The 13,563-nt window shown below is 39.7% G+C and overlaps 1 protein-coding gene across 1 annotated transcript; it reads right to left on the bottom strand.

Moving 5' to 3' along the window:
• Nucleotides 1-316: 316 nt before the first annotated feature.
• LOC110843173 (fork head domain transcription factor slp2) lies at nucleotides 317-4,474 on the bottom strand. The gene is made up of 5 exons (XM_022089122.2): nucleotides 3,313-4,474; nucleotides 3,145-3,226; nucleotides 3,028-3,067; nucleotides 1,964-2,328; nucleotides 317-1,823 (listed from the first exon to the last, which is right to left on the bottom strand). The coding sequence occupies exons 1-5, from the start codon at nucleotides 3,998-4,000 to the stop codon at nucleotides 1,274-1,276; spliced, it is 1,725 nt and encodes a 574-aa protein (XP_021944814.1). The 5' UTR covers nucleotides 4,001-4,474; the 3' UTR covers nucleotides 317-1,273.
• Nucleotides 4,475-13,563: the final 9,089 nt, after the last annotated feature.

Here is a 13,563-nt window from a genome sequence, read left to right as displayed (position 1 = left end):
GGTAAAGCATTTGTCAGTGTCAAAGTCTTGGATGGACCCTTTCTTTGTGAATTTTGCTTCATTGTCTCATATTGTACGGCATGCATTGGCAAATGTACATACATGCGCTGCCGTAATCCCACGACTATAGATTATAAGATCATGCTGTCACCAGCAATAAATATGTAGACAATCGTTCTCGTTCGGAAATTCACAGGGTAATCCTTCCCAATTAATGAGCCTTTCTTCTACATGCAAAGGTGTGCATAATGATGAATAATCGTATATGTAAACCAATGGATGCAGAAATAAATTCCAGTTTAGATAAATCACGTACTTTCGAAACTTTGATAATAATTTATCGACTTTAATTCATTTCTCTTTAATAAATAACAACTGCATTGCAACAACAGTAAAAGTTAATGTAACAACGTGTGTATAATAATATGATAAGTACGTACAATCTTATGTTCACATTTTTCATAAATAAATACATTGAGTGGATAACGAAATATGAGATTCGGTAATTACTAAACTAAATATGTGTCATCTTAGGCGGTAATAAATAGCAGTCGTCGTTCCTATATTTTGATTATTTTGACTATCATCACCAAAACCGTGTGGATTGCTGGCAACTAAAAAAGACTGACGAAAAAGAGTACAAAATACTATCTAAAAGCGACTGAATACTATAATCTGTGTCATTATGTGTAAGAGGCGTTTCCCACAAAGTTTTTGATTGCACCAACTACAAACGACCCTCCGCACTCACATTCAGTTTGAAACTTTAATGAAATTATAAAACTGATGAAAAGAAAATTTTGAAATGGCCACTGTAATAAATTGTACAACTGCGTGCATGTGTGTATTTTGGGATGCAAGGGTCACTGGCTGCCATTACACGATAATGTGGTTGAATGAATGAGAAATGGAATATTTATTGCTTGGGAGAAGCACTAAATAATGGATTCCATGCACTCGTTCGAATTATATAAGTACGATTGGATTTCGATCGGAAAAGGATGGAAGGACTGAATCTAATTGATTTTTTGGCCGATTGAAAATAGGAGTGGCTGTTACAACCGACCGACCATCATGATGATGGGTCGACGAGATGAAACGATTAATACTCTCAGCTATAGTACCACACTTACTACTTGTACAAATAGTATAAGCAGCAGTAAGAATAATAATAGTAATACTGGTTTCCACCATAGTCGCACCACTATTGCCACATAGCTGCAAGAAGAAAGAGAAGGAACGAGTGCGTGGCGTGGTGAGTGAAATAATCAAATCAGTCCGAGTCTACTGCATGATGATCATGCTGGTGATGCCTACTTCTCGACTGACTATCGTTCAAGACCTCGCGATAAGGATCGTATGACATGTTGCGTGAGGATGATGATGCAATTAGACCTGGCTGCTGAGTACCCGGACTATGACCACCACCACCACCAATGCTTGGCGACGTCGGAATGGAACAACCTTTACCAGCGCTGTTGATCGGAGTGGGCGTGGTTGCCGAGGCTGCGGACCCCTCTGAGCTCGTCGGACTGGGATGGCTCTGACTAAGGTTGGCAAGGGAGTGAAGGGGTGAGGGGGAGGAGTGGTGAGGGTGGTGGTGGGGGTGAAGGAGTTGCTGCTGCTGGAGGTGGTGGAGGTTTTGAAGCTGTTGCAGATTCTGAATGTGATTGGGATGAAGTACTTGCGGTGGTTTGGATGACAGGAGTCGCTCCACGGAAAATGAGACGTTTTGAGGAGTGGGCATTATCGGTTTGTTTGACATTGGATTTCCTGCATTTGTGGGATGACCGTTGGACATGTAATACTGTGATGCGGCATATCTGTCAGAAAACGCAATATAAAATACTTGTAAGTAAAACAATCAGATTAGAAAAATGGGTAGCCGGTGCGAGTTTATATTAAACTTCTGCTTTATAATGGGTTAAAATGTGATAAAGAGAGATTGTAATCCGCTTATTACCGGTAGATTGCAGAAGCCAAGTGTTGTTGGTGATGTAGGTTTTGTTGGTGATAAAGCTGCGCAGCTACGACGGGAGGAATGCCGGGATTCCAAAAGGGAGGGGAGAGTGGTTGGTTGCCAACTCCTCCTAGCCCAGGATGGCCTTGAGGGAGGGGTTGACCCGGGTGACCCGAAGGGGGGAAGAAGGGGGAGTGGCCGGGGAATCCGTAGGTGAGACTCCTCTTGAGTGCGGCTAATCGGGTGCGACAGGCGGTGGAGGTTCGGCGTCTCAACTTCCCGGTGCTCCCTCCGATGAAGACGTCCTCCGAGGAAGGGTCCAACACCCAGTAGTTCCCTTTCCCAGGATCATCGTAATGACGAGGCACCTATGCAAATAAGTAAATAAAAACAAATTATAGTAGGGAAAGTAACCTGCAGAGAGAGGGAGAGACGTTGATATTTAAGGCCATCATTAGATTTTAAATTCTTTCTCTGAAAAACCGACCCAAACAAACTAACCCAACAAAAAGTGTTTAAAACTTTTACAAAAACCCCTGAAATATTTTGGAAACTTAATCGCTGCGGATGATCAGTTGAGCACAAAGTGAAATTTCGTGAGTCTCACATACCCTTTTACGTATACCCTTATTCTCAAAATCTACGCTGAAGAAAGGTACCACAGCGAGCTCGTTTAAAGTCAAAGTAATTTTCAAGTCAAGAAATGCACATTTCGCTACCAAGTCTCTTTTGTTTTTTGAGACGACAGGTAGTGAACAACAATGGTGGTTAAATGGTATGTATTTTACTGGCTTGGAAAATATTTTGTTGGCTTGCCCCAAAGATCAGAGGATCTATGTGTCTAGATTTCTACTGCTAGATAAAGCAAACACAATGGGTTTTGTTTTCTCGAAAATGCCAAGTGACTGCCTGACTGACATCTTATTATTACTTTACTCCTATGATAATGATGCCTTTTCCTTGTTTTGGTCGGTGATGGCTAAATGAGGTATCTGGTGCGTTTGTATCAACGTTTTGACTTTTATGAAAAGCAAACAAATCGAGTGTACATAAATGAAATCGCTTACCTTGACGAAACACTTATTGAGTGAGAGGTTATGGCGAATACTGCAAAATACAAAAGAAACAAGCTTAATTTTAATTAATTAAAAATAGGAAAAGTAATAGAAGAACGGAATTTATACCTGTTTTGCCAGCCTTGCTTGTTGTCTCTGTAGTAGGGAAAGTTTTTCATGATAAATTCGTAGATTCCGTTGAGAGTCAGCCCTATAAAGCCAATCCATAATTTAGTAATTTTCCGTATTCATTAAACTCCGTATCAAATAAATTCTTCGAGTTTATCTGGAACTTACGTTTCTCGGGACTTTGCCTTATTGCCATCATAATGAGAGCATTGTACGAGTACGGCGGTTTTTCGTGCTTCTTTTTCTTGTCGTCCCCATCCTTTGACTCCTTGCCATCTTTCCCCTCTTTCTCCACTTTGTCGTCACCAGTGGAATTATTGTTATTATTGTTCTGCTCATTGTTCTGCTTTGGGGAGTCAGTGCTGGATGACGAGGATACATTTCTGCTCCCCAGATCACTCAAATCCATCACACCTTCGCCTTCCTCATGCTCATTCTCATCCTCCAAATCAATGTCATCGTCGTCTTCAATGTCCACTTCAAGTTGATCATCCTCATTCTCGTCACTTGAGGTGGTGGTATCACAGAGGGCAGAGATTCTGCTGCCCACGACCTCGAGAGTGGAAGTGGGAGGAGGGGATGGGGCCATCATGAGATCAGTTTGATGGTGATGGCTCATAAGAGCACTGAGACGTCGCTTATTGTGATTATTGTGATTAGTTATATTCTCCCGACTTTCACCACCACCGGAGTCACGTCTACCACTCAGTTTGTCTAGGTCTTGGTGGTGATGATGTGCTGAAGATTCTTGGAGGAGTGCTCTGATGGAGAAAGGTGCCATGGTTGGACCGGATGTCGTACCGCTCGCCATTTTAGCCTCTTTTGGCCAATCTCCAACTTCAAGTTTCATTACCATTGCTGCTGCAGATGGCAAGGATGATGGCTGATGACCAGATTTCGAATCCAGTTCCGCAAATGTTGCTTGCACCACTCGTGTGTGTGTGTATATAACTCGAACTTTTGTGTCAAAACTCAGAAACACCACACTTATCACCAACAGCGGTTTGTCTGATTGATCACCAAGAAGTAGATTCACCAGTACACAAAAAGAGAATGAATGAACGTGTCTCTGTTACACTCTGTCGAATTCTTTGAAATGATACACAGATTGAGATGCGTTCAGTTCAAGGGTCCAAATGGAAGTAAGAGGACTTGGCCAAGTGCTCCTCTCTTAAACCAGAGAGCGACTTGTTTCGTGGGATCAAATCTACTATGAACTACTCGCTCAGGTTATCCTTCTTCTTCCACGACGACCCACACTCCAAGAAGAACCAACCAACCCAACCGTGTCAGTATCCGTCCGTCCATATGGTCAATGTAATAAAGATCTCATGGCGTTTTAGATACGGCGACTCGAATGAGATTGGATTGGACGTCGGGAGCAGGAGTACATGCAAGTCGAGCGTTGGGTGAGTTGAACGCTGTGGGAAAAGCGGAGACCTTCCTATTAACGGTGGGTTTTGAGAGCGGAGGCGTCGAGGGAAATGGTATTCAACACAAGCGCAAGGAACGGCTTTGTGAGGAGCGACCTGTGACTGGTTGGGTCGCATTTTGGCCAACCCCACGAGCAACGATCTTCCTGCCTCGTCTAAAATGTGAAACCTCTCCCAGCTTTGCATTGGGCAACACAGACACAGATTACATTTTACACGCACACAGAGTTTGTAAATATCATCCAAACTTAAGCTCTTAAGTCCTATGAAGCCATGTAATAAATATTCTAGTTTGTGGCTGCCGTTGTTGCATGGCTCGTTTCATCGCTGTTTTGGTGGTGAGACGCAAATATATAATGTCCAAGTGTCACTTTCAATGGCTTGCTGTCGCTATCCCATGACTTCTCTCTTCATACATCAACATCACACTCGTCGTCCCTCCTGTCCTGATGGCGAAACACTTTCCTCCGAATAAGGCAATGTGTTCCCAACTGTACTCGTCTAGAGCCAAAATATTGTGGGATTAAAAAGAGTCAAAGACGAAGACGGTCTAATAATGCGGACTAGTTGGTGGAGAGAGAGCCAGGGGAAGAAATCTGCTCTTGGGAAATGTTTCCAAATTCAGCTAAGCCTCTGCAATTTACCAAATTCAGCTAAACCTCAAAGAAGAAAACCTTCAAAAAGCTTTTTTCCTTTATTTTCTTCCAAAATTGAGCCGTATACCCACTCCTCACACCACAACACAATGTGGGAAACATCTTGATTTTTCCGCTTACTTAGGCGCTTATTTGTATTAGCATTATAGTTGATCCTTCCCTTTTGGGCTTGACTGGTTTCTTCAGATCTTCTCAAAGAAATGCAGTGATGCAAACTGTAGTCAAACACCACCAGGCTGCGAGATTGTGTAGTATGCCATACGAAGTCTAATTGAGCATGTACGAGAGAAACCCTAATGACATCTTTTACTCGCAGAATGAAGGGAAATACATAAAAGCATAATTTATTGGTGTGGTCGGAAGTTAGCAAAGCAAATGTAATAAGCAGTGGATGAGCACTACCGCTTATGCTCGCGCTGTGGGACCTCTCTTCTCCAAGAACTCAATTGACTCTCGAGTGTGAACTTGTACTGAAGGGACCGTACAAAAAAGCATGTGATGGGTTTTACTTAAGGGGTAAGTGGTCCTGTTCTTCCCATGTTAATTACAACATGGGGCATATACTTAGGTCACCCAAGGGGGTAGGGGTCATAATTCTCTGAAAATCGACCACATACTTTATGTACGTCGCCAAAGTAGAAAGCAGGGCGCAGAGCAAAGTGAAAAATCTTGTTGCATATTGCGGAGCACAGCAGTTCGTCGAATTCCTCTCGAATTTTACATTCTTGCTGGAATAAGCTTAACACCAACGTTGGTCCGCAACTTTTCAATAAATCTGCCCTTTTGAGGAGAGATGAAAGGAGCTTTGATGCTGAAAAGTGTAAAATCTGCAAAAAAATCCCAGTTTTCTTCGTATGTACATTACAAATAAAAACTCCATTATTTATGTAGACTCGTTCAACCTCTTTTATAGTAGCATTCCTTACTTATGGGATTTATAATATTGGACCCGTCTCATTCTTATTGCATGCATACTTAGAATTATTATCCTGTCAACAGTTTTCTGTCAACTATAAAAACTTGTGGGCTGCATGGTTTGTTTTATGGACAAGGCGGCTCCCTTTACCTGATTCAATTTTTTGGTAAATCTTGCTTCTGATTTCAAACTGAGACAGAACTGGAGCATCTCATAATTCTCATACTTTTACATTTAAATGCATCACAGCACCACGGCAGCTGGCAGTTGAAGCCAGTAGTTTATAATACTCTGAGATTAGAAAAATAATGCCGCAGAAGAACAAAAACCTGAAGACAACTCTTGAGGGTATTACTTTTTAATGCGCACACAAGCATTGTGTATTTTGATCCGTCATCCATGGTGCTAGAAAACAGGATGGCTGCTGCGGATGCATGGAAGAACTTGTCTTCCGAGTTAATCTGTCATTATTCTGTTTCATCATCATTATTAACCCATCACTGTCAATGTGCAGGCAAACACACCGACCGACCAGCCAAACTAATCCTAAATACCCGCAACATAATGCTTCCCTCATCCAACCCAACTACACATATACGCCAAGAATTATTATAAGCAAATACATCCCTTTTGTAAGTTTGGATAATTGAATGTCCTCACAATTGAACGTATATTGAGCAGAAAAACAAATTTGAAAAGGAAGGAGGAAGAAGGTGTGAAAAGTAGTGCAGGCAGAGCGTTGTGTCGCACCGTCCGTGGTACACAAGTATTTTGTAGGAACATGTTTATGTATGGGGCTGATGTGGAGAAAGATATTTCGGATTTCTTTGCGTCGACGACGACGACGAGAGGAGGAGATGGGCCTAATGATAGTGCAGAGGCGCAGCTCGTTTGTAATTGGAAACTCTGTTTGCTCACTGTCACCGTTGGACCAGCGTCCCTTTCACACCTCGCACAATTGAGCTCAACTAAACTAATCAGCAACAATGGTCAATGGTCTGAGGTAAACAGATCCAGTTAATATTTCACTCTGGTTTTCGTAGCCTACGAGCATTTAGCTTGTATTTGTATGTCCGTATATGCATTTATTTAGCAAGGACCAAAATGGTTCCTCTCATATAAAGTTACACGATGGAAATTCAAAAACTCAAAATATTGAATATCGCTAAGCCTATGGCCTGAATGGGATCAAAGCATAAAAATAAATGTACGTTTTGTAAAGGGAGAGAGGGGAGGGTAAGGGTACATTTAGAAAGTTTGGTGGCAGTTTGGTTGCAAATATTTCTTGCTACTCACGTACGTCGTCAATGATATCAATTCCTCGTGCTATAATCCACCTCGTTCATGAATCATTCCATTTTCGGCATCAAGCTTCACCCGACACCTCCAAAATGGTACAATGAGCAGGAAATAAAACACATTTATTTGTATGTACATATTTGTACAACTATTTATAAACTATCCTCAACATGCATGATATTGTTGGTGGCGTAGCTTGATCATTGTTAAATGTTCCTACAGCCAAGTCTCTAAATGTGTGTGCGAGGGGAAACTGTGGATTTGGACAAATCCAATAAATTCAAAATCCGATCATCCTCAAATCTTCTGGAGTGACACCCGTCAGAACAAGGTTGGTTGGGACACTTTGCATCCTTCTTCTCTTCCTCTTGTTCTCGTATTTATATAAACATGTGAACTGTCGAATGAAAACAATGGAAAAATATAATGATACGAAATATTGGTGCAGATGGATTCCATACAAACCAACTACATACATGTATACACACACAGAATAACACATTTTACACATCGTATAGTATTAAAATATATGTATACAAGCTCACCTGCAGCATATTATTATCGATGACGATGCCAATTCTGGTTGAAAACAACATTCAAATTGTCGAAATCGTGACAATAAAATAAAAATATTGTTCTTCGTTTTCCTCTGAGGTGACAGCCTCACATTGCTCGTCGCAAGTATGTACACTGCTTGGGTACAAACTCCAATGTGAAGATTATGCATGAAATTGCCTGAAATATAGAGTATCACAAGGCTCATCTTATTTACATAGGATTCAGTCAAAAAAACAGTGTTGGATTGTGATTGAACACAATAATAACAATCCAGGGAAATCTAGTGGCTAGTTGAGTGAGATATTACCACTAATATTGCGAGATGAGGGGATAGGGTGGCAGAGGAAGATTGGTGTGCGGATACCGTTCCAAATTCAAAAGGTTTGAAAAAAGATAGTCACAATTGATATCGTTTATTCTTTCTTTCACAAGAAAGGAAGGGGTTCTCATTTCCACGGCGAAGAAAGACGACGATGGAAAGAAAGCTGGGCCAGTTATTGTGTTATCATCACTGAAAAGGGAAACAAGTGACGAATGAACGCGACGGCATCAATTGAAACCTAACGCTTTCACAAACTAAAGTAAAAACTGTGTACATAAAACAACAAACAACTGCAAACTGAGTCTCACAATACAAAGTGGTGTTATCACTGTTGGTATTATGTTGACCAGACGGGGCAGTTCAGGACATGCTCTTGTTCCAGGTGTGATGAAAGAGGAGATGAGACTAAAAAAATATTTGGTACTTTCTCAGAATACAAGCAACAAACAATACAATGCGCAGTTTTCTTTGAAATACGAATCCCAGGATCTTGAGGAGTTGTCATAATCGGCAGCCTTGGATAGAAACGCAGATAATCGGAGCAAAGAAAATTTTTGTCATTGAATTTTGAATTTTCATGTCTTATTTATTAGAGCAAAAGAATTGGAATAAATGATGCTACGATTCTGCACACGTTGAATGCTTCCCACATTATTTTATTCATTTCGTTTGAGAACCAGTCTCACGAAAGTAAATGATGCAAAAGGGGATTTAATTTACTGCTTTGCGTTCGTGGTATGATATTACTCGTGCCTTTGTTGTAGTTATTTTATTATTAGGGGATGAATATATTGCATTGCTTCCAGTTCCACGCCACCAGCACGACGACGACGACGACGATGATCAAATGCTGACTAAAAACACACCCTTCTGGCCTCGGTCAATATGTTCCTCCTCTGATCCCTTTGCTCCTTCCTCTCAGTTATGACATCCCTCTCTGCTGCTGCCCCCACAGACAGAATTGATGCTGATTTTGATTGAGTGCCATTACCACAAATCATAATCTTCACAGAAATCGCTGTGGCCAGCAGCAAGCAGCCACATGCAGCAAGTAACCAGATCTCGAACTCTGATTCAAAAATGATAACAATAATTTGGTGGCTGAGCTAGTATTTATTTATAAGCTCCATAATTTGAGTTGGAACAGCTTGGTCGGGTGCAGCTTGATTCCACGGTTTGATGGAACAACCAAAAACATGACCCACCACCGTAAAGTAAATGCATCAGGTTTAAGTGGTTAAGTGTCTGATTCAAGTCAAATGCAATTGGCTGCACGTGCAATTAAATTAATGCATACAAAGCAAAAGAAGAGCTGGATGATGATGACGAATAAAAGCTTATTGGAAACTTTGTGTTGTTTTTCCTTTGTAAATGTCTCCCTTATTTATACATAAATTGGATGGATGGCTTCCCTGCCTGGAAACTCGTATCGTGTTTCCTCCATTCATCAACGACCGCATTTTATATTTATCTCAAATTTTGTTTTATTTTATTATGAAAATTGACAGTTTCAATGGAATAATTTTTGTCCAGGATCGAGCAGCGTGTGGGAAAGCGTTGTAGGGATGAAGATTTATTGAGATTTAATTAAGGCTGATTACTTATTATTAATATTGTGGACTCTGTTCTGAGGTTTGAGTGCACCTTTGATGTTGACATTTGAAAAAATTATTAACTGCCTCAATTTACTCAATCTAAATTCTAAATGGACGGCGGCCGTTCTATTCCATTGAACTGTGTAAATCTCAAATGAAGCTCACTTGAATCGTATCCGTCATTTGATTAAGAGGAGAGCACAATGATAATCATAAGAGAGCAAAATGGGCAGAGAGATGGGCCGCAATCTCAATTAAACACAATCTTCCCTAGTTAAACTCAATTTAGTTTAGTTTAAGGTTTCATGTGTGGAGACCGATTTTCTAAATTGGGATGAATGAAACACTTTGTAATTATCGTCTTTGCTTCGCCACTTTCCGTCTTGTTTGGTTGGGCTGGAAGGAGCAACCAAGCCAAATAATAAGTTCAATAAGTCACCATATACTTACATCAATCAATCACTCAGACGTTTAATTTTTATGCTCAACTTATTTGTGCCGTATATTTAGTTACATGTATAAATAAACGAGGCAGTCAGTGTATCTTCAGATTTGTCCAAATTGTCCCCTTTATGAGTGAACTTGAGGAAAGTACTTAAATAAATTTCAAGTCTCAAGCAACAAGAAGGCAAAAAACACTATACATAAAGTGAACGAGTTATGTACTGTGCGGGTGGAGCTTAAACCTACGGCCTCCTGAAGTACCTTGTGCTGAGACTAGGGTTTCTCGTGAGTTTAGCTCCATTCGCACAGCACATAACTAACTCACTTCAAGTATAAATTTTAACAAACAAAGCTGAATCTATGTATGTATGATGACCAAGTTTTATGACCAGTTTTATGATGGAGAGGCTGCCTCATTGCAAAATACATACAAGCCAATTGACACAAATTTAAACAGAGTCGTCTCTCTCATATGCATGCATGCATATTTACACTCGTGTATGTATCATCCACTGACGCACAACATCGTGTCTTAATATTTGCCATAAAAATAAGTCATAAATAGCTAATTGAGCAACTTAAAGTGCTGAGTCAATATTTGGATCTGCAATGAAGATGTGGATATGCAGAGGAATAAAAGGATGTGATATCAGAATTAATTGGTAGGGTCTCAAATCATGAGAGCAAAACAATTTGTTTTAATGCAACTCTTCATTGTTGTACTCCCATTGAATATTTGCACACATATAGTTCTGCATAGGGAAATAAGAATCAGGGGAATAATATGCAAATGGTTTGACAACTTATCTTATGAAACACAAAATAACAATGTCAATGTAATTCAGGCAACAAATTATGGACATTCAGACATGTTTTTTTCATATTACAACCCACACAAGTGAATTTAGCATCGGATTGCATACATACATTGTGTGGAATCATGTTATAACTTCAATTCTAGTTCTAATCGAATATTTTGATTTTGAAAGGTCTAACAAATTTAAGATGATAATTAATTATACCTCCTTGTTATTTACAGATTTCTGTATATCTGTTTAAGAATTTATTGTTTTACTAAAAAAATTAGTATAAAAATAATAAAATGAAAATGCATTGATGCAACAAGCAATATTTGAAATTCAACTAAATTGCAAAGAATCTTCTAGTCCTAGCCTTTCGATGTGTCATGTTTTCATGAAATAGTCATAAGAATTAGTTGGTAATAATAAATTGAATTGATTGTTTCCCAATTTTATCACATGTGGAACTATTAATTTAGCAGTAAACAAATTTGTTGAATGTGTCTTAATCATTGATGACCATTGATGCAGACATGTCATTAAAACCCAACTATAGCAAATATAGGCAATCATTAAACGGCAAAACAAAGCCTTTTATCTGTATTCTGTAGTTCATCACAACGTGGCAAGTGCGACACCTCATTATCCATTCCACATGCAGCGTTTACACAAAACAGCTTTTTACAATACCGGATCAGATCATTAAAATAATTTGGTTTGGTTACATATAAAAACAAGACAAGAAAGCACAAAGCGTGAGTGTGCGTGCTATAAAGGCATTTTTTGTATGGTATTCATCCAAGCAATGTATGTACATATGGACGTTTGTTATTGATTTCAAAGTATAGATTGAACGCTTGCCACCCTATGCTTACTAAGGATAAGTACGTACATACACATATGCATTGCATATTTAGTACATACGTAAGTATACACGATTAGGAGTACAATTTCATTAACTCATTTTGTAAGTGGGGAGATGTCATTTAATTTACTTCTGGAATAATGGAGGGATGACTAAGGAACCAAATTATTTGGGTTTGAATTCAGAGGAAAAGCACGAATTTGCAAGTCACGATGAATAGAGTGTAGCTTTGACATGTCAAAATTAAATGACTGCATTAACTGTGTGCCAACTTCAGAGGAATTTTTACACAACAGAATACACCCAACGGCATTCATTTTGCCACCACTGTTGCTAGAATGTGTACAACGCAAAGTAAAATGCTCAACATTTTTCATCTCATTAGTGGCCAAAGGGCTCAGGCGAATGATTGACAAGGATACGAATTACGTCACCCTTGAACAGTTAATTTTTTAGAGGATGGGATAAAAAGTGTTAAAAAGAGCAGAGTAATGTAATAATCAGGCAGCACTGTTGGATTGTGAAGGAGTTATATGCTGTCCGTCCATCCCTCGGTCGGCTCCTTTCGACTTTGAAAGACTCGCATTTTTCTCCTTTAAAAATACAAATAATGAGATCCTTCAATCCACTTGGCTAGCTTGTGAAGAAGAAAGCACAAAACATGTATTTTCGGTGTCTCATCCCACTACTTACCGGGTGATAGGAGCATAACGCACCTCAAATAAGTACGCAGTCTCAAATGTAACAGGATTGATAGCTGGTTTGAGATGGATACTAATGTGCTCAAGTCTTTAAGAAAGATGTGATTTAGTTTTGGTGGTAGCAAAGCTCAATATTTGTAGAGTGATATACTGCATAGCACATTCTGGAGACCGCATATTTACGGCGTGGTACACATGGTTGGCCCTCTCGAAAGTGATAATGATGGGATGATTACATGGCAGGGAGTGAGAATGATGATAATAAAGGAGATTGCAATTAAGCTCCCGGGTGTCATGTCACACTTTCAACAACGCAGACTTTCATCCTCTCGCTCTCTCTTTCTCATCGTCACATAATGAGCGACGCCTGGCCATTTGCACCGTTTTTTTAAAAAAAACTTTTCCTTATTTACGCTGCATTATCTCACCCTTTGTGCCCTTAACAGCTCAATATTTTTCCTCTCAAACGAGTGGATGAAGACGACGCAAATAGAAATGAGATGCTTTTTTATCACTTTCCCCATTTTTCCACACTTGAGATTTTATTTTGCCCATTACGTGAAAACTAATGAGGATAGAATTGGATGAACTTGGCTGGTGTGAGGAAGAGCAAAAACGAGCGATAATAATAATTTCCAGCAGATTTCAGCACTTTTTCCAACACTCATTATATATCAAGGATTTTGGTATAGCAATAATAATAAGGACGAGATGAGACAGGGATGAGGTTGATGATGAAGACAGACGTGACGGCTCTTTGGGTTTCGTACCAGAAGAATGATGACAATCACGGACGTGGGTGGATGATGATTTGTGTGTGCATAAGTGCT

Source organism: Folsomia candida, unplaced genomic scaffold (assembly GCF_002217175.1).
Source record: "Folsomia candida strain VU population unplaced genomic scaffold, ASM221717v1 Fcan01_Sc002, whole genome shotgun sequence".
NCBI classification, from domain to species: domain Eukaryota; kingdom Metazoa; phylum Arthropoda; class Collembola; order Entomobryomorpha; family Isotomidae; genus Folsomia; species Folsomia candida.
This window is presented reverse-complemented; position numbering and strand designations above follow the sequence as displayed.